At 50.6% G+C, this 22,050-nt stretch overlaps 1 protein-coding gene across 1 annotated transcript; it reads right to left on the reverse strand.

Moving 5' to 3' along the window:
- Positions 1 to 1,688: 1,688 nt before the first annotated feature.
- Positions 1,689 to 21,711, reverse strand: LOC106040735 (transmembrane protein 151B-like). Its single transcript, XM_066997809.1, has 2 exons — positions 21,291 to 21,711; positions 1,689 to 4,738 (listed from the first exon to the last, which is right to left on the reverse strand). Exons 1-2 carry the CDS (start codon positions 21,378 to 21,380, stop codon positions 3,308 to 3,310), a joined length of 1,521 nt encoding a protein of 506 aa, XP_066853910.1. The 5' UTR covers positions 21,381 to 21,711; the 3' UTR covers positions 1,689 to 3,307.
- Positions 21,712 to 22,050: the final 339 nt, after the last annotated feature.

The following is a 22,050-nucleotide window of genomic DNA, read 5'->3' on the forward strand; positions in this document are numbered from 1 at the left end:
CAGGGTGAGCCAGTGCTCCAAAACACCCATTTGTATATCAGAAGCCACAGACCTAAAAGGTCAGCAAAAGTGGCTTGCTTGTGCCACTGCTCCATTGCCAAAATAGTCTGCAATTGGACACAAAATCCCCTTGTTTTGTGTAAGGTATTTCCACAGAGCTGCCAGATTTGAGAGCTTGTCCTCTTTGTCCTCTGCCTCAGGATTTAAAGGGCAGCAGTGTCCCCTCCATCATTAGGGGACTGATCCATCACATCAGGAAGCTGCAGCAATGGCAAGAGTGACAATGACGTGAGGTCCAAGGGTTGGCAGGAGCAGCCCTGCCCTGCTGGGTAGGAGTCCCAGGATGACTGCTCAGGTGTTTCCTGAGCGGGTCATCTGCAGAAATCAGCTTATTCAAGCCCAGGCCACTATGGGAGCTGCTCCCAGCTTTCCAGTTACCACCACCAGTGGCTACAGCAAGTAAAAGGAGGGAGCTCCAGCGGGGTGGGGAGGGGGACTTTTGCAGCTCAGGGAATACTTCTCAAATAAATTCCCCAAGGTTGGGCCAGATCACAAGGAGCAAGGAAGTAGAAACCCTCTGGGCTTTTGAGAGCCACTGGATCTTTTTTTTTTTTTTTTTTTTCCTTTTGAGGACACTGCAAAGGTTAAACTTGGCATAAACTGTCTCCATTCTCTGCCCTACCCATCATAATAATGGGATTGCTAGAGCTTGTTCATGTCGGATAATAACACTGTTTAACGTGGCCACTTCTGAGGACCCAAATATAACACTCAGTCCTGAAATACATATGGGACCCAGCTGGCTATGCCAAGACCTTGGACATGGCATTTAAAGTTGCAGGTGGCTGCAGCAGCTACTCGAGAAGACTGAAATGCTCCCTGACTCTGCCCGGGGCAAGCTTGCCATAACTGAGTTCTGCTGCTCGTTTGAGATTTATCCGAGCTGCATCCGAACTCTGTTCTCTTTTAATTTATATTATTCTACCATCTCTTCCCTTCTCCTTTCTTGTCTTCCTCCCTAACACCTCCTTCAGTCAGTAGCAGTGTTGAAATATTCCAGCCTCTGTGTTTCTTGAAGCAAGCTTCAGCCTCCTCCAGCTCTCAAATCTTCCATATGTGCTGGTTTAAACTTTCTGTCTGAGTGGAGACAAGGGGAGGGAACCATCTGAAAGACTTGCATTTACTCCATCTTCAGAGTAAAAGTAAATCAGAGATGAGTCTGAGTCTGGAGTTCGGGTCTGATCCTTTCTTCCTTCCTAGACTCTTGGCTGGGGGACTGGGACTTGGTCATTGTGGGGTGGATCTAAGTCTGGATTTTTTTAATTTTCTTTTTCTTTCCTAAGTTTGACATTTATCCATTTAAGGATTTTGGTCCCAGTCCAACAATAATCATTACCCTGAGCCCAAACCTGATTCTTCCATGTGTCTGGGTTGGTTATTCTTTTTTAGAGGTGATAAACTAACACATCATATGTGTTATCTATCTTTTGCAATAAATGCCAAGCTGTCAGAATGAAAATGTCACATAAATCATACATAAAGTATTTACATTAAAAAAGATTGACTCATACAAATTTAAACCTTTCTGATGGTGCCATCCTTCACAGCAGGTTAGCCAGGTATTGCCGATGTGAAAGCAATGTTTCTATCTCCGGAGTTGAAATAAAACACAGTGCATCAAAACGGAGTCATCAAACCAAAACAAAATATATTTAACATGGTGCAACAGTCAATGCCATAAGAAATCACCATATAAGTATGCAGTTATATATACTCCACACATACCGATATGACTTTACAAATCTCATATTACACATAGATACACACAGAACTGACTCGGGAGGAAGCATTTGTTGCCAGCCCCTTGGTTCCTTACCTACTTGCTGTAGGGAGTTACGACGCTTTCTTTTCGACATTTACTGTATTGCGATTGTATTGCACTCTCCTGCGAGTCATGGTTGATGCCCATCTCTGCCATCCACATGATAAAATGGTACAGAGCTTGCTCAGCGCATGGCTGTCCCTTGCGGGACAGAGGTTTGGCAGCCTGCAGGGTCCCTGATGGGTCCTGGGCACGGCCAGGAGCTCCTGGGTCAGTCCCTGGCTCTTGGGAGGACTCAGTTGGCTCTGCCAGGACTGGTCACCTCCTGGATGTGACCCTGCTGAGCTGATCTAACAGGTTACTGAAGGCTCTGCACCTGCTCATGGGGAAGCTGTGCAGGAAGAGCCTCTGAATTACCAGTGGGTGGGTTGTGGTGGGTTAACACCACGTTTACCTTTCCCTCCCTGGCCCCTCTCTCCTTTGCCAGCCCTTGCAGCTCTGAGCAAGTGGTAGGAATGAAATAACCACAAACCTGACCTACAGTCCTAAAAATAGTGGCACTAACAGGGCACTGATCTACATTACGGCTCTCGACGACTGCTAACACTGGTGGAGCTGAATGAGGTTAACTACAGCTGGAAATGCAGCAGCATCTCTGCCACAGACCAGTCAGGGCAAGGTTAGCAAAGGGCATGCTTTTTGCTTTATTCATGTGTCTCACTAATCTGTGGTGAAAGTCTTCAGCACTTCTCAGGGGCATATCTTGTGGCTGTGTCAGTGGTCAGTGAAATGTGTGCTGCAAATACCTAATTTTTGGGCAATGGAAGCCAATTACAGGCTGAAAGACACCTGGCAAAACCCCAGAAAGACCCCGTGAAAAATTGGAAAGCAGAAATGAGAAAACGAAAATAGGAAGATAATGGTAGAGAGAGAAGAGAAAGTGACTGGTGAAAATAAAATTTTAAAAAGCTTTGTTTGGGGTTTGCTGCAGGTAACTCAGAGCCTGTGGATCTGAATTCTCCTCCTGACTTGACATTGACTGGCCGCAGGCCTTTCAGTGCCTCGCTTGGCATTGCTGTCTCTGAGTTTCTTACCTTGCAGGGCATCCAAGAGGGCAAATGCACTGCAAAACACGGGCTTTATGAATCCTCCCGTAGAAACAGCTGTCAAACACTGTGACTGAAACGTAAAGGAAAGAGTGGGATGGGAGAAGAGGCACAGACCCAAGGAACAAAGAAATAGTGAGGAGTAAAAGAGCAAAAGGAAGAGGGGATAAATGAACAGGAAGACCAATGGGAGAGGAAAATAAGCTTTGGAAATGAGGTTGGCCACTTGTCAGGGTGACCATATCCTCGTGCGATGGCAGGTTTTGAACTGAAATCCGCAGCTTGTCCTGCAGACTGACGTTTGCAGGCTGTGGCATCTCTGCAGCCACCACAGTTAAGCTGCCCCAGGGCAGAGGAGCCGAGAAACCATGGGAGCCCATCACAGAGACGTTTCCAGACAGGAGGAGCGTCTGACGTAGAAGTGCCGTCCGTCGTGCCCCTCTGGCCTGTGCACGATCAAGACAGGGAAGAAGCGGGCGTCATGGTAGGTTGGGGGGTTTTCGTTGACAGCCAGCTGGCTGGAGTAGGAGCAGCACTGCTCGTCATGGCAGCCCCGGTCAGCGATGCTGCTGCTGCGGCTCCTCCAGAGGCCTGTCCTGTGGGAGCCGTGGACACGGCAGAGGGAGAAGCGGCTGGTGTTGAGGGACAGGCGGGAGTTGCCGCTGCAGCTGTGGAAAGCGTGGCGTGAGAAGATGGAGGAGGTGCTGGAGGTGCGGTTGCAGCGCTCGCAGCCGTGGGCCGCTTCGCTGTACCGACACACTGTGTAGCTGTTGTACGCCGGGGAGTCGGCCAGGTCCATCAGCATGGCCTCCGAGTAGCTGGGGATCAGCTGCCGGTTGGTGCAGATGTGCCACTCCAGCTCTGTGCTGTCCTGCGTGGCGTCTCGGGGCATGCGGTACCTGTAGAGGGGCTCCTCCATCGCAGTGGGTGCCGTGTACTCCAGGCCCAGCAGCTTCTCCACGTGGTAGTGGACATACGCAGTCCGATACTCTATGAGTACCCTGAGTGGCCACGAGATCATCAGGATGGCAGCCACCCAGAAAGCATAGTGGGACACGTACCATGGGAGGTGATCCGGGTCCCCGTAGGCCATCATAAGCTCTTTAAAGTCCACGTTTTTGAGCTGCATGCCTTCCCTCACCTCCATGTAGTCATCCAGACCCTCAATCTCTGTGAAGAAGTGAGCTCTCTGGGTCAGGTAAGAGTTCTCAGACTCAATGTTGGCAAAGCTGAAGCATTTGGTGAACCTCAGCTTGGTGGCTGTGTAGCTCTCCAGGCCCAGGAGCTCCTTGGAGATGTCCTTGTACCCACAGTGAGAGTAATCAAACTCAGCTTCAGCCACATGGGTGTTGACCCTTTCGTGATAGACTTGCGTAGTGGTGTAGGCATCGCCATTGCGGTACCGGGTCACCTGCCGGGTTCGCCGCACGAAGTGGTAGCTGATGGCCTTCCACCAGATGCATGGAGTGGCTTGCTGCATGCGGTTGATGCATTCATAGACACTGTCCACATCCGCCTTGTACTGCAGCTCTCTCTTGACGTGGCAGTGCCAGCACTCCACCAGGTAAACCACGTAGAGCATGGAGAGGAAGGCCAGTGGGATGTAGACATAGCCGTCTGAGCAGGGGCTGTCGTGGTAGATCATGGACTTGCCCTTGAAGGAGCTATCGAAGCTGAGCTTGGTGACCCGGGCCAGCTGACACCAGGCCACCGCTCCCAGGCAGCCGTACATGAGGATGGAGAGGAGGAGGCATTTCCAGTGGGACTCTCTGCACATGCAGGCACTCAGGGACTGCTTCACGGGGCGTTGCTTCGAATACACCACCGGGGATGGGGGGAGAAAGACAAAGAGAGGAACCTGTCAGTCACACTGCTTTACATAGCACACACATGGTGCCTTTTGCTTTCCAGACTGTGTCTGGGTTCACTCTCAACTGCCTGAGGACTGGGACACCACCCTACTTCACAGAAACGGGAATATAAACCGCTTTTCCAGAAACACTGGGGCCTCTGTGGGGGCAAGACAGGCCCCCACACCCTCCACCATGCAAGGAGCCAGCACCCGCCCTTGTCTACACACCCTCCTCTGAGGCCAAGAGGACTTCACAGCAGGTGACCCGGTCAAAAGCACAGGGCTGTGGGCTTGCCCTGTGATTTGGGGGGCTCCTGCACCATGCTGCCGGGGGGGCAAGGAGCAGTGTCCTTGGTGGAGCCACAGCCCCCTGGGTCGCACAGCACAGGGGACCAGCGCCTGGCAGAGCCGGAGCTGCCGCCTGAGTCAGAGCTGACTCAGCCCCAGCCCTGAAACCTACCGAGTGATCGACACCATTCTCTTGGAGGCGAGCCATCAGGAAAATTACCAGATTCAAGCACATTTATTTGAAAAAATTGTCAGGAGTACTGCACAGTGCAGTATAGCTGCAGGCTGGTTAGAAGACGAGCTCCTACCTAAAACACCTGAGTGGTTTAAGCATTAGAGCTAAGGGTGTATGAGTGAACATCTAAAATGTAGCAGCACATCCCTTTCTTTCAAGTCACAAAAGTCAGGCTGGAAGTGGAGGGGGAGTTTGCATTCTTGTACTCCCGCTGTGCTCACTGAGACGATGTGATTGCAGTCCTTACCCCAGCGATGTTGCAGCGAATCAGCTGCATTGTCATGCTATGTTGGGCTATAATAAAAAAGGCCAAATCCAGCCAAGCAGCTAGCAGAAACAAAGTTGTCTTTCTGCAAAGAGCAGCAGCAGCATGGGTTACACTCCTGGCTGGCAGCTGCTGGTCCATAGAAAGTACATGACATGTGGAGGGCTGAATGCATTTCTCTCATCACCACCATCCTTCACTTCCCCCTAACTCTGAGAAAACGACAGCGAGAAAGCAGTTACATGCTGATATTCGTGCATCATCATGCCCTCTGCTGAGCCTGATTTTATGCAAAAATAGAAGCATGCTGCTACTCCTTCTCCCAAGGGGCCACCATGCATCAAACTACTGCATAGACACCAGCAGATGCTAGGTTTGAGAAATGTCTTCTCTTTTTCTCCAGAGATAAAGTTCTCACCCAATATAGCTTGCTCAGACCCAGAGTAGTTAGGATTCAGCAAGTAAGCTTGAACCAGCGAAGAGTTTAAGGACCAGCATCTTATGACTCAGGAAATAATAGCGTGGCACCACTAGAAAGAATTTACTGTTCTCTCAATGAGATGGAAGCATTGGCACCTAACCTTGCAGGGCTATCAGATCAGGTTTAATACTATTTAATACTGCCTTTTTTTTTTTTTTTTCTGCGAGAGAGCCACTTCTAAGTAACTGTAGAGGTTTTTATGATTCGTTTTGAGCACTGCCAAATAGACTACACAGGGTTAGGTTTTTGATTTTGTAGCATCTAATCTGATGCTGTGTAAGTGCAGAGTAATTTTATTTATTTTAGGGAGCTACACCATTCATCTTCAGCAACTAAGGGCAGAATTTGGCCCATGATTCTTCCTGATGCATCCAGAAGAAACCTACAAAGAATTTCTATTCTGATCCCAAGCCTTCTGTATATATTTGTGACAGAATGAAGAATAATTATTTTGGACTGTGTTCTCTTTACTAAGGTCATTACTGAAACAGTGGCCAGAATGGATGCAGAGGAGCTAAACAGGGCACCGTACATAACACCTTTTCTGCACGTAGGGCAGAGAAAAGACCTTAGTATGGGAAAGAATAAGGCTGTTTTCCCTAGCCTTTGGCAGGAAGCCTTGTGGAAAGCAACAAAGTGGCTTCAGGCAGTCCCCAAATCAGCTGAATACTATCTATGGGAGTTTTGGGGATGAATTCCTGAGTCTACATGCAGTCATGAAGAGTTTCATCTCTTGAAACTCTTGTCAAATACCCACTGCTCTGTCCCAGTGCCATTACTGCTCTGACGTAGGCTTCTCCCCAGCTGCATGCTGGCTGTCCTGGCTCCTGGGGACTCTGCCAGGAATCTCTGTCTTTTGTTCTTTCTCTTGACTTTACATGGAACTAGAGTTTTTGAGCACTGTCATAATGCAAAAATATGGACTGCAATGAAGAACTTCAAACCTCCAGCCTTTTTTCCCCTGAAGGTTTACTGAGGTGAAGAAAACTGCGAGTGAAACTCTCTACTCCAGTCACTGGGATGGAGCAGGAGACAGCAGGGCAGGGTCCTATCATGGGAACTGAAGTCCATACTCAGCAAGTTGTTTTCACAGGTACATCTCACACGAATAGAATCTGGTTAATACTCTGCAGAAATGCCAAGGACCCAGCTAAGGATGTCTAGCAGTCAGTTATAATGTAAGGTGTGTGCTTAAGTACTCCAGGAACCCCAATCCTTTCCAGAACCCATTGAAAGCACTCTCAGCCTGGCCCTGCATGCAGCCATGCAAGGGCTGTCCCGTGTCAGTTAAGGTACTGTTTGCCAGAGGCACTGCAATCCCCACCTTTCCTTTTTCTCCCTTCCCTTTGCCTAATAAACTTCACTGCTCTCTGAAGCTCCGTAGTCCAACTTGCAGCCCACAGGTTGGCTCCTACCCAAGAACTGATTCAACCAGCCCTGCTGGTTAGGGTTATCAGTGGCCATACTGGAGCCTGAGAGCTGGCAAATGCCTCCTAACGTGCTTAGCCCCATGAAATGCCACCCCAGCTTTGGGGAAAGAGGTGGCTGCGATCTCACCAGTCTCAGAGCAGCACTGGCCTGAGCTGGCAGCAGCTCCAAGGCTTGCAGATCCAGGTCTCTGTATGCATCCTGTGGAGACACATCAAAAATGGCCTTCAGACACCTGCACTGAGAGGGCTGGATCTGCCCGAGCTGGGGTACCTACACCGTTTTCACTGCAGCTTGTAAGAAATGCAGCTTCTCTCCTTCCTGCGTTAGTGAGGCCACGCAGCTGTAGTGTCCACTGGCAGATCTCTCGGATGCACACACACCTATAGTCCAGCTCAAGAGGGCCTTGGTGCCTATAATCCATTGGGAAAACCATGATTCTTTTCTTCTGACCCACCTCCTCATACCCTGCTTTGCTGCTAACCAGACCTCACTCATTGCAGTCCTCAGGTATAAAAGGTTCTCTCCTCCAGGGTCTGCCCCTTCGGCTGTCCCTCTCATTTTACATCCTATGTTCATCTAGACTATATCTCCTTATTTCTCTTTATAATATTAGAAACACTACTAGTGTGTTTGTAAGAAAGATAGGAAATGTAATAAATAGTTACAATAAAAGTATCAGACATTCAAAAGTCTAATAAGGAAATATATCTTTCCATCTACCTTTGCATAACAAATTCATTAACATGTTAAACCAGTGGCTCCCAGACTTTATTAATTAACATACCACCTTCTTGCAAGCATGGTGTTTGTGGTACTACATGGAATTTTCTCCTTGCCATGTGCAACGTTTGAGATCGAAATGGGGTAAGCTTGTGTTTTGGGATGACTACAATAAATGCTTAAGAAAACTAATAATTTCCATGATAACTTGGGCCAGTCAGCGACCGAGAGCTGCATTCTCTGGGGAATGCTGTGGCTTCTGTGTCATTTTGATGTGGAGCAAAACCATAACCCATGGAAAATGTTAACAGAGAAATGTAATTGAAGAAAGAGAGGTCAGCGAGCCCTTCAGAAAGCCAAGGCCAAGCAGTGACTGTCTCAGAACAGGCGAAAGCTCAGTCACCAGGCACCTTCCCTGCAAACTAGGGCCCACAGATTTGGGTCACTAACCCAAAACAAAAGGTCGGGGTAGCCCTGTTCCAAGCTGCCCTTCCCCACTCTACCTTTACATCGGGGCTTTTTGGCCTATCCATTCCAAAAAAAAAATTCCAGCAGAGAGATGTAACTGCATCCCACACAAAATGGAGAGGCGGGTCCGTGTTCTCCCATGGTCTGTTTGTTGTCTGGTGGCGTGGAGTCTTCCAAGACACTAAATGATAGATGTTATTTAATTCGTTGCCGCAGTTGCTGGAAAATAGTCTGGAAAGCCCTAGCTGCTGAAGGAAAACTGGAAATTCAACTGACACCTACAGCAGACAGGAGTTTCCAGGCTAGCAGCATTTCGATTATTTCTCCTTCAAGAAACTTTGTGCAGAACTTAGTTTGCAAATGATAAAGCACTCAGGCAGTGGCTGAAAGGGCAATTGCCTTCAAAGACACCCTCGGATGGCGGATGCTGGAGATCAAACGCTGGTATGCAGGGACCGGCGTGGAGCCGGCACACCCACCCTGCTCCTGCCCCAGCTCTGCAGCAGCCAGCTCGGCTTCTGGCTGCAGCAACAATAATTAAAATCATTTAAAAGTAGTTCATGCTGTAACAGCATGCAGATTTGGGCTGTTCATCCTGCATAGTGTAAAGTGCTGGGGAGAGAGCAGAGGGGGAGCATGTGGCCCAGCACTTGGCAGCTGGAGTAGAGTGTGGCCAGGGGCTGGAGGGGCGGGTGACCAGAGTTTTGGCTCTCTCACCCATCTCTGGACTGCTTGTGAGACCAGCATGGAGATGCAGGCAGCTGGGTTGTAACTGGTAACCATCCTACGTGAGCTTACAAGCAACTACACTGAGGTGGCCAAGAAGGCAAAAAATTACACACACACCCCAACACACACACAGACACACACCGAGCCCTGATTTGTCCTTAAAAGACACATTTGAGCTGTAAGACCGATGCTAGAGAACAAAATATTTCTGGGTGATTTGTGTCCCTGGGGTCCCTTCCTCGTGATGGATGTATAACAAGGATGAGTTTCCTGGGGTGCAGGTCAAGGCGGGCTGGATGTCCCTGCTCCCCCAGACAAGCATCCCCCATTAGCATGCGTAGGAAGGGATGCTCAGAGAAGCCCAGACTGATTCCACCAGCCCAGGATTTTGGGTGCCTACCTTTAACCTCTAGTGCCTCAGTTTTATCAGCGAAGGCTCATTGCCTTTGCTGACCCCTGGACACCAGCACATCTGATGGCCAGATTCACTCACTAACCACATGGCTGTCCTAGGTGATGGCTGGGATGGTTACAATACAACAAAGAGCCAGATGGTTCTTTAGTCCTCACAGGTAGTCATAAGGATTTTTCCTATTGACTTTGCAAGACTATTCTGGGTCAGGAAAGTTCAGCTTCTGTTATGATCCAAGCTACCTTTACACCTTAAGACCAGGAGACACCATACCTTCTCTCTTTAGCTCCTATACCTCACAGGCAGTGCAATTTCACTCTACAATCCTACGTACATCCCAGTAACTGGTGGTTGGTGAAAGCTCATCTTCCATAAAGACACACTGCATTAATTTATAGACAAAAGCAAATGAAGGGCCTGCAATCCCTTCTGCAATTTGTTCTGATGATGAAATTTCACTGCCATTGTAATTTTGTCTCACTTTAGTCCCCAGTGATGGCAGTGGGGATGCCCATTCTCCATGTGATGAAAGACTCCTTTCATACTGCTGCCTTCTCTCTCTGAAGGTGCTTCTCCGTGCTAATTTTGACACCTCTAAGCTTTCTTTTGACATATTAAATGGGTCAAGGTCTCAAAGTCCTTCACTGCACAGCTTTTATTCCAGCTCTTTGGTACTCCACTCTCTCTCTGGCACCTTGAAATCCTTCTTATGTGTAGCCTGCAAGTGGATACAGAACTTCAGCATTCATTTCACTGAAGTCATACCAAAGCATGAAAAGACCTCCCATTCCCACACGTTTTCCCTTTTTAATATCACCAAAAATTGCATTAGTAGATTTTGGACCAGCACCACTCTGGGTGTGTAAATTCAACCATTCACTGCTCCTAGGTATTTTTTGAGTCACTGTTTTGAGTAAAACTAAAGACTTGGCTGCACTCTCTACCCTGAAATGAGTAACTTCAGATTTGGCTTTGGATTGAATAACAAAATTATTAAATGAAGCAGATCCCTCCGTAGGACAGTGCTCATCTCATTGTAACAGCACAGCCTGGTAATGTTTGTGCCAACTGTAAATGTTACCAGCAGTAATTTTATGCTTAAATCCAGTGGATAGTGTCAAATCTAGTAATTATTCCTCCAGAACTCTGCCAATCTAATGGCTAAATACCCCATTAACATATACACGACAACCGTCTTCATAAAGCCAAGTGTCAGTCATTAGAACAAGGCTGTGGGTGTTGTGTGGACACCGAGGTGCTCCTCACACTTCCAGTGCTGACTGCCGGGGGTAATCCCGCAAGCAGCTCTAGATGCAATGCTAAAACAAATCCTGCCAGAGCTTCGGTGGAGCACGTCATTACCTAGCTTGCTGTTGTCATATGCTATTAATCAGTAGTTGTATTTCACTCCAAAAGCAGGAGTATGGCAGTGTGGGCTTGAAGCGTTACTTTTTCTTTGCTGCTTATGGCATGCAAATGGTTACGGTGACAATTACAAACCTCTTGTTTTGTCCACTTCCAATCTGGACTGCCAGAATAAATTTGAACTGAAGGCTACCAAGCTGACCCTGATGGACAAGGAGAAATAGCCTGTGAAGTTCAAAGGAAGCTGTTTAAACTGTTTTGGAGTTAGTCCTTAAAAAAACTGTGTATTATTTTGCCATATGTTTACTATTTCTCTGTAGCTCTCTAACAATGAAATGGCTTTTTCCTCTTCTGTCAGACTCAGTACTTCAGTCTCTTTGAAAACTCCATCATGAGCTGGATAGGCAGAAAATATGCTGCAACAGCAGGAATTTATTCTAATGTTTGTTTTGTGGACAGTTTGGGGTCCAAGTTTGACTGCCTGTGTCTGGTTTGCAGTCAGATATCTGGGTTCCCCAATTTCAAAAGCATTTAAATTCTCCTTCGGGGAAATCATGCCAAAAGCATTTCCTGTCCCTTGAAACCTTACGTGTGAACGTGTTTGCCCTTGGTGGCTGACCTCAAGAGCTGCAATTTTGCTGAAGCAAAATGCTATCATGTCTGAAATGAAAGAATGAGAGAAAACAGAGGGTACTGAAGACGTGGCCTGAATGGAAATAGAGAAATGAGAAGGAAACACAGGAGGAGGGAGGCGAAGAGGTGGAAGAGAGAAGAGGGTGGCCTAGACATGCTCCAAATGCAAATGTCACCGAGGCAGGGAAAGGGCTGTGGTGGGTGAGGACGGGGACCTGCCAGCCTGGGCTGGGCCGGGAGGGAGTCGGGCCCATGGAGCAGAGGCATGAGGCAGTGCCTGGTGTCACGGCCTGCTCCTGCTCTCCTCCAACACCACGGGGTGACCTGAGCACTGTCTTCAACAGCAAAGTGACCCCACAGCTCGGGGTTGCTCATATGAGCAACAAGTTGATCTTTTGTTTTCGTTTTAGTTCTGCAAGCATAGTCTTCCTGTCCACAGGGAAAAAAGAGAAATGCTGACATAGGACTGGAAGAAGAGAAATAGAAGTAGAGGAGAAAGAACTGAAAATGGGGGATAAATTAATGCCAGCCACAATTTCATTTGCCTCTGTGGATTTATACTTGTGACAAATACATCCCAATGAGATAGATGAAAGGGGAAGAACAATCAATAACCACAAGTCACACACTTTGGCAGGTGGCGATCTGCCTGGATGAAAGCAGATTTTTGTCTCTGACTATGAGGCTTCTTCCATCCTGATCAGGAGAGGGCAGTGGAAAATGTTCCACTGCTGATGGACGTGGCAGGATGTAATGCAGAGAGGACCAGCAAGTCCTTGCCAGACGAGCTTTCAGCTGTGCTGTTGACCGTAACTGAGGTGAGCTCTGACGCCAGGACTAGCCTCCAGTTTGCTGAGAAAGGCCTCACGTGTGTCCAGTGAGACAGGGACAATGCAATGAGGGCAAGGAGATCTCTACCCCACTTCCCCAGTCACCCACCACGGGCGTGGGTGCAGACATCAGCCTCCAAGTCCTGAGGTGATCCTGTTGAAAGAATCAAGGAGATCGGGTTGACCAGGGAGAAGGCAACGACAGGAGAAGAGTCAGAGTACAACCTCTTCTTGCCTCTCAGGGCCAAATGAACTCCTAGGTGAGATGCTCATTACTACAGAAAGAAAGGAGCCTGCAGGGCTGTGCTAAACCAGATGTTGGTGTACGACAGTTAGAAGTACTCCTCCACCATGTGACCCAGTCTGGGCACCACATGGGGCATTGATAATAAGGCCTGGTGAGGGAAAAGGGAGATATTACAACAGTCATCTCATAAATTCCGTCCTGGGGAGCCTGAAATAAAATCCCTCCTCTTATCCATCTTGAACTACAAGAAGCCCATTACCCCCAGCTCACGCTGAGCCAGTAGAAAGTGCTCTCAGCATGGCTGCCAGCACGGAAGGAAAGGGAAATATCAGGAATAGAAGGCAATGTAAAAAGCCATTTAGCATCAAAGAGAATTTCCCTTCGGTCCTTGAACACGTCGTACGGTTGTTGCTGCATGTACGTTTTGAACGCACCATTTGCTCCTCTGCCATGGAGCTCCTGACAGAGTGAAAACCTCACGCAGGCAGGGGCCATGACGCCAGCACTGAGCAGAGAAGCTCTGTGACTTGGTTTAACAGGAGCAACCTGCACGCATGCCACATGTTGGTTGTGTCACCAATGCGGAGGCATTCGCTTCAGCAGCTGTACTCCTGCGGTGAACGGGGATGGCTGGGCTTATGGTTGTTCAAAGCCCCGCAGAGATTTAATCTCCTCCTTCCCTCAGCGGAGGGCAGAAAGGTGCAAAAAACGGAGGCACTCAATTCTCTCCCCAGCAGAGGCTATCACGGGACAAGACAAACCACGAACTGGCACACATCTTGCTGATCCACCTGAATATCAGCTGATAGGACCCCCCTGAGGTACCGCAGAAAGGCAGCCCGTTACTTCACACCATTCACCCTCATGAATTCAAGCATTAAAGCCACCATCTGAAGAAGAGGAAAGCAGAGGTCAGGACAGAAAGAGCTTCCAGTCCTCTAAAATGTCAGAACCAGAGGTAGCTCTTACAGGATACTTTTAAGTTCTTCAAGCAGAAACAAAGGAAATCCCAGAAAAAAAAAGGCATTTGGACCCCAGCCAATATACATGCAGAACATTGCATCGGGTTGGGAAAGCTGCCCACTAAAATTTAAGGGGAGGAAGGTGAGGGGCGTGAAGCATTCGGCCCCAGCCGCCTCCACCAGCGATGCACGAGCAGGCTGCTGCAAGGAAAGCCACGCAGGTACATTTTTGGCGCAAAGGAATCCTAGCAACAAAGCGGTCACCATTTGCAAACAGAAGTCAGGGCTGTTTTAGTGACATCTTCCTACAAGCTCGCAAAATACTACACTAACAAAATTATCCCTTTCCCCCCCAAATTGCTGACGTTGCTGCCACTGGCTTTTGACTCAGCAGTGACACAAAGTCATATTCCCTACGCCTCCCCCTTGGATATCAACCATTCCTAGCAGGCACAGAAAACCTGGCTCCACCAGGCAGCCTCTGGTGAGAGACCTACGTGGTGTCTCACCATGGGGCTGGGCCACCGCCTCTGCGGGTGCCCCTGCTGCCTCCTGCCTGGCTAGGAGAAGCCATCCATGGGCAAGCTGAGCACCACCGAGGTGACCCTGCAGCTCCTGTCTTAGCAGCCCAGGTGAGAGGATATGAAGGGGAGATGGTGGCCTATGAGAGGCCACCAGAGGCACCAGCAGGACCCCATTTACCTGCCGTGCCATGCCCCACGTCCATGAGAGTAAGGGCAGCAGTCAGTGCCAGGCAGAGGCCCACCAGCCAAGGGGAAACAGGACGGCAGGGACAGGCTCCCCATGCTTCATTCTGGGGACAGGGACAGTGTGAAGGGGAGAGCTCCACGTGGTTGACATCTTCTGGCTGGATCCAACAGGAATCCATGCATACTGTCTTGCTAGCTCCTCACTGGCTGTCGGCCAGTTGTCTAACGCCTCGGTTTAGACAGACTTTGCAAATGAGAAAAATAGTTTGTTATTGTTAATGCCATTTAATCTTTGCTTAGGCTAAAGGAACACCCTGAGATTTGAATGGGGGATAGAAACTGGTTACCTAAGTGGTAACCAGTAAAACCAGAACAAAGTGGCTCAGTGAGTTGGTGTCTCAGTCTCCTTCCTCCCTGTTTCCCATGTGGGACCTCCCATGGGCCAGCCATGCTTCAGCAGAAGACCTCCCAGCACCACGGCATTGGGCTCAGGCTGCGGCTGTGCCTGGTCCCTTGTGCTGCTGAGCTGAGCCTCCCCCTCAATAACATCTACCACTGCTCTGCCAGACTCAGAGAGTGCCTCTCCCCATCCCTGCACCTTTCTGAACACAGCTGGGACCTCGACGCTGTGAGATTTTTTTTTATAATGGTGCTCTTGTTAAGACGAGGTAACATCCCAGCAGCTCATGCTTCCCAGTGAGAAAAGAGGATTCATGATGAATATCACTCCTTTCTCCCTCTTGCTACTCTTTTCTCTCTCAGAGACACATTCTGCAATAACCTGTGACAACACAGCATGTGAAACTTCCACTGCAAATTCATTTAAAACACCTAATGGTTAAGAGAGCTCTCTTATTTCCTGACCTGACCATGGCGTGGCTTCATCACACCTTTCTGCACCTCCCGAAGATATTGAAAAAATAGCATTTGTAAAGTGCTTTCACATGAGCAATGCAGCAGCACTCTCCTGGAGGAGGTGTGAGCCATCCCACCCTGCCGCTCCACGTACCCGCTGGTGGGAACCACGGGCTTTGCCTCTTGCCTTGGCTGCAGAAGGACAGGCCCCTGCTGAGGCCCGTGGCTGCTCCAGCTCCGTGGCACACCTCAGGCCTGCCGACAGATTGCCACTCACAGCTTTTCACCACATGCCCTCGTTGCTTCCTTCCTCCACCAGGTACTTGCACTTCGGGCTGGTCACCTCACCTCCTGGCAGTCCCAAGGGGTCATTTTCCACCTTTTGGGTCCTCAGCGGGACCCCCATGCTGGCTAGACCCTACTGGTGGATGCTACCACCCAGCCTCTGTGGCACTCCATGCAGGAGCTCCACGCTCCATCCCCTCCGTCCTCTCCAGGGGACACACACGGTGCCATGAGAAGGACTGCTGAGTACACCAGATACCACTTCCCAACCTCAGCTCTGCTGCAGGAAAGCTGCCAGCCTGGTGGTGCTGCTGGTGCCACACAGCCGGGCTTCTCCAGCCTTCCACTCTCCGTCTGTCCTGCCCACTCCTGCAGCATCTCCCCCTGCGGCTCGGGGGGCCGAGGCTGCTGGGGCAGAGCTAAGGTCGCTGTAAGTGTTGCCTGTGGCGTGTGGTAGATGCTCCAGGTCTGGGATGAGTGGGGGAAGAACAGAAAGCATAAACTGTTACGCAGTTAGGTCCAGGAACTTCTCTTCCTTAATTTTGTGGCTTGGGATGAGATGTGCTGTGGGCAGGGCGGCCGCAGCTCGTGTAGGGTCCAGCATGGGCGGCATCCCAGGGATCATAACCCGCCTAAAGACAGCGCTGCCCCTTGGGTTTTGGCTAGTTAGCAGCACTGCTACGAGAACCGTGACCTCGGCGAAGTTTCACGGTGCGCTAGTTTTAACTTTGTAGTTCTTAAGCTCAGAGGAGACGGATGAATGATTATAGTCTGAAAGTGAACCCTTCAGTGAACTATATTTTTCATGATTAGAACTTAAAAACTAATTAACTACTTAACCACGCTTCTCTGGAAACTGGAGCTCCTGCTATAAGTGAGAAATCAAACAGAGCCTTATCTGCAGTGTCACAACAGTGTCACCGTAACAACTGCAGGGACTTACAGCGCTGATAGCTCGGCGACGGCTGGGTTTGGTGTTAACTCACTGCTGCGTGCTAGAACACACCCAGAACCAAGCCCCACTGAATACAGACCACTTTGGGACATTTCACTCTTCTAAATCTCTGTTCCTCTAGTGTCCCTGGTCACCAGCAAAGCTGTGAGCTATTTTATTTTAAGGTGTAGGAAAAGGGGAGAAGCCCCATGCTGTTCCTAGGGAGAAGACACCTTCTACCTCATCCCTGCCATGGCTTCCACCGAGTGAAAAGGAGCCTTGGTGACCACTCTTCCCTTCTTGGGGAACATTATCTTCTGAGGTCTCTGAAGTGAGAAAGGGAGAACAAGGAGCATATTTGGAGTTTCAAAGCAGTATGCAGACCCCTTGCCTGGTACCAGCCGGCTGGCTGTCCTCCTGAGGGCACAGCATTAGCAACCAGGCCTGGACGGGACCTACCACCTGGTCACCTTGTCTCTCCTCTCCCACGAGGCAACATCTGTGCACTTAGCAGCTGTTTGCCAAAGCTGTCCTCATAACCCTCCAGTGATGGAGCTCCACAAGCTCCCCAGTCACTCCAGTCCACTCCCCTGAGACAATTCCCTTGCTGGAAGGAACCAGGAACACCAGCCAGGAGGAGCAACGTAGTCCAATCTCAGCCACGGCTGTGATGAAGCACTCTCTGTTGCAGAGGACAGAGGACCTTGTCCTTGGAAGCACCCCCAGCTGGAGCCCAGGCTGCCACTCAGAGCTCAGACACATCCATCTGTTGTTTCCTATCTATTTTTTTAAACTCTTGTCAGTTTCTCGTTCAAAGTACGGAGAAGAGAGACAACTTCAGGGCACCAAGAACACGCACGTGAGCAGAAGGTAAAGTGGGGCACAGAAAAGAACAAAAGCAGAGTAAGATGTGATGCCTCAGCATGGATTTTCTTTTGACAGGATCTGCAATGCAAATATTTCCTGGAACTGCAGGATCATGAAAAATAAGCTTTCCTGTTTTTCCATTGCCACTATTGATGGAATTGTTCTTTTGTCTTTATGAGGGAGATGACTTGAATCAGGAAATGAGGTGCTCTCCTTGATTTGTGTTTGCTGAATGAGTGGGCAGGGGGGATAGAAAGGGGCTATCACTGTTTGACCCTCATTCAAGAGGGGCAATACTGTGCACCATACAAATATTACCTCTTTGGTCAATTATACTCGCCTGGGACGGTGATAGCCTTCCACTAGGCCAACCGGTAGCTATTATGCAGGGTGTTACTGGAGCAGGTCTTCTGCAAGAGGTTTGGAAGAGCTGAGGGGAAGAAAAGTGCTTCCCTAGGTCCCACATTTCATGCTTGGTACCTCCTGAGCTTCTGCTTAAAAGACGGCAGGGACCAACATTAACCTCCTTCACAGGCCCTCTGCCCTCTCCCCTTTCCAGCCCCAGCTCCTGACTCTGTTTCCGATGAGCAGAGAAGCCTCAGTGAGGACAGCGAGCCTCTGCAGGAGAAGAAGGCAGCCACAGAGACAGTGGGGAGCCAACAGGCTCAAGGGGGTCTGCGAGGGAGAAGGCTTCAGCAGAGCAAGGGGGGCTGCTGGTGAGGAAGGTGCAGCTACGGCAGGCCTGATAAACCTGGGAGGGCCGCCTGCCTGCTTCCTCCACCACCTCCCATCCACGTGGGTGCGACTCCGCTCATAGATGGGCACAATTTAAAGCTACCTAGTCTAAGTTATTTGTGGCCACAAACAGCGCTTTTGAAACCAACTCCTGTTGGGCTTTGCATTGACAGCAAGAGGCAGATGAGACAGCTTTGAGTGGTCTTCCTCTTCTGCAACATTTCTAAGTACATCATCACGCTGGTGACCATGGGTTTTAGGAACGTTTACCCATGAAGTTTTCCCTCTTTTATTTAGACAGACTAACTGATTGTGCTATGTCATGCCCAATTAGAGTCCTCAAATATGTAAGACAAGATAAAACCAGTCATGGACAACTGCTGTTTGACTCTGCCAATACAGACAAGACAAATACGTATTTCAAAATGTCAAGTGGCTGCTGCTTTCAGCTTCCTTCAGTGATTAGTTGGCTTTGGTAGCAAATAAATGACGTTTTTACTCACCAGCTTCACTTTCCTTAAAAAAAAAATCAGCTAAGTTTTAAAAATGTAAATATTTCAGACCTTTTCCTAATTGAGGTGTAAGTTGGCAAAAATGCAGAAAAGTCACTATCAGCTCTTCAGCGTAGGTGTAGGCTGTCACAGTAACTAGCAAGACAAGAAAAGTAGCCAGCCCACAGCTTAACCAGGGCAGGACAGAGCAGTGGGGAGGAAAGTGAAGGAAAATATGTCCAGAGAATAAATCGAGAGCAGTAACTGCTGAAATGTTCAGAAAAACATGTCCTTTCCATTCCCTCGCCTCAAAGACCCTCATTCTTTTTCACAAGTGTTGATGGGGTGGTAAAATCCTACACCACCACCAAAAGCATGACTGGTCCAGGTCATCCAGCTCTAGCAATCGATATCTCAACAGAAAAACAAACAACAAAAAAAAACAGCCACCAAACTACAAAACAGCAGAATAGTGGCAGGTAATCCAAGGGCTTGCTCTGACATTCAGCACTGCCAGCAGAAAACCCAGGTGGCCCTTGGAAGGATGGGGCCAGGGCTGCAGCCAGGGACTGAGCAGCCGCTCTCCTTCCTGCTCCGCAGCTGCATCCTCACTTGTCCTGTTTTCATCAATAAAAACCCAGACTTCAGGCACGTTCTTTGCCACTCAGTCAGGATTTTATCTCACATTGATTTATTCCCCAATAAAGACAATTTTAAGTCACTGTTAAGATTTAAGTCCATGTATTTGATCCAAGTGAAATCCATAAATGACAAGACTAATACAGAAGACCATGAAATGCCTATTTAATTCAGCGCACTTCAATGCAACTGCAGGTCCCAGCACCAAAGAAAACAACACTATTCACATGGAGATGGAGGAAGCAAGAGCAAAAGACCAATGATGTAGGACTGCAGGGTTAAGACATCACTGTTACAGGCATTTGAGATATAGACTCAAATGTGCAAATGCTTGTATTGGAACAGAAGAAAAACTGAGAAGAGGATGACTGAAGCAAGATATAATGTGCTTAGCAGAGAGATCAAGTGCTCTCATGTCTAGAAACGGCTTAGATATTTTTATGGTGGACTTAATATATTGGAAAGCCTTCTGTAGCTTGTGGCCATAGACCAAATAAATCAAAAAATCCCTTCCAGTATTAACCATCTATTGATCTTCTGCAGGGCTGTAATTACATTGGGGAGCTCTACCGCTAGAACAGCAGCTGTATCATGGGCCCAGCCACAGCTCGTAGCGGTGAACTGTGTCGCAGGTGTTTAAAAAGCAATTGGACAGGACAAAACCCTAATTTTCACCCACAGAGGATAGTTTTTTCAGCCTCAGCTGAGAAGTCAATTTTCTATTATAGGTACTTTAAAAAGTGTTGCTTGGTTTTAACCCAAGCATACGGCAGCTCCATGTAAGCTTTGCTGAGATTACGACCATAGGACCACGGGACTGCTGATGAGTAATGTAAACATTAGGAGAAGCTTTAAGCGGACAAATTGCACACAGAAACGTTCCGGGGTTGCCTTCACTTCTGTTTGCAGTGTTCTCTGCCTGCGTGGAGGCTGCTCCATGCATCCCCAGCAGCATCTGTGCTTGCTGTTAACTATTACAAAGAAAGTTCAGCCACTTCCACGACTTGCACGCAGATTACGCAATGCAAGTGGCAGACCTGTCAAAACAGTCGGGAGCAAAGGCTACATTACGGTTAGAAGAAAACCTCAGGCATTCCTAACACCGGGCCGCTCGCTGTCCCAAATGTACAGGACTGTAAGCATATTGTCATCGGCTGCCACACAGCCCTGCAGCTCTGTCTGGCCGGTGCCTTGTGGCTCAGTGTTTTTTGTGTCACCGCTCAGACACATCAGTCATTCCCTGCCGGTGATCTGCAAGGCCACAGTGAGGGCTTCGCAGCTGACGTGAAGAAGCACATTAAGCTGTTATTTCCTACGGTGTTTTCTACTGCAGATTAGGCAAGAAGAGTGCCTAGGCCCTGAGACAAAATGGGAGGGATGTCCTCAGTCCTGTGGCCCAAGCATTTGAAAGCCACCGAGCCCCAGGCTGCACACCCATCCTGCAAGTTATGCCAGCGCCCGAGAGCTGCAACCCCACGACCCCCCCCGACCCCTGGGCAGCGGCAGGCACCCCTGGCCCCCCAGGTGCCGACCGGGACAAACTTCCCCTGGACAGGCCCCGTTTCTCCCCCTGCATCCTTCCCTCTGCAGCCTCCTCCCGGCTGCGGGGACCCCGCCCGCACCGCCGGCGCCCCGGGCACTGCAGGGCGCGGCGGGCAGCGCTCCCCGCACCGCTCCCCGCACCGCTCCCCGCACCGCTCCCCGCACCGCCCCGCACCGCTCCGCACCGCTCCGCACCCCGCCGGCGGCCCCCGCACGGCGGCTGCAGGTAGCGGCCAGGCTGCGGGGCTGCCTCCCGGCTCTGCGGGCACCCCCGCGGGGCTCCCTCCTTCGCTCCCCGGCCCCCTCCCCACGCCCTCCCCTGCCTCTCGTCCCCCGGGACCCCCCCGTGAGGGTGCCCCCCCCCCCCCCCTTCCCCGGCCGCTCACCTCCTCCCGCTCGGCGGCGGCCGCCCCCGGGGCGGGGGTGCTGCCCGGCCCGCTCTCAGCAGCCGCCTCGGCATCCCCCTCCGAGGACATCCTTGGCCATCACCGGCGGGCGGCGGGGGCTGCGGACCCCCGAGGCGGCAGAGAGCCCCCTCGGGCCGCCCCCCTGCCGGGAACGGGGCCGGGAACGGGGCCGGTGCGAGCCGCCCCCCGCGCCCAGAGCCGCCCCGCCGGGTCCGCCCGGCTCCTTCCAGCATCCCAGGCAGGCGGGCAGGGAGGGAGGGAGGGAGGGAGGCGGCGGAGGGGAGGAGAGAAAGGCGAGGCGGAGGGGGGTGCCCCAGCCGCTCCCGGCCCCCCCCCAGGTGGGAGCCTCTGGGGGAGGCTGGGAGCCGCGGGGGGGTCCTTCCCTCCCTTCCCTTCCCATCCCATCCCCTCCCGTCCCCTCCCCGCCCCGCCCGGGGGCTCCCCCCCGCCTCCCCCTGGGGGCGAGCATCCCTCCTTCCCTCCCCGGGTCCCTCTCCCCGCTTCTCCCCAAGCCCGCACCTCGGCCGGGGCAGGAAGGGGGCGCGGAGCAGCCGGGCAAACTTCCCCGCTCCTCTCCCCGGCCGCACCGGGACCCAGCCCTGGGGCTGCCCCGGCCCGGCAGGAGGGTCTGCACGGCCCTGCTGCCCCCCTGTTCCCCCCCGAGGAAATGGAGGCACCCCGCTTCTCCTGTCCCTTTCTCCTTCCTCAGGGTTTCATCCACCCCCAGCACAGGTCTCCC

Source organism: Anser cygnoides, chromosome 5, assembly GCF_040182565.1.
Source record: "Anser cygnoides isolate HZ-2024a breed goose chromosome 5, Taihu_goose_T2T_genome, whole genome shotgun sequence".
NCBI classification, from domain to species: domain Eukaryota; kingdom Metazoa; phylum Chordata; class Aves; order Anseriformes; family Anatidae; genus Anser; species Anser cygnoides.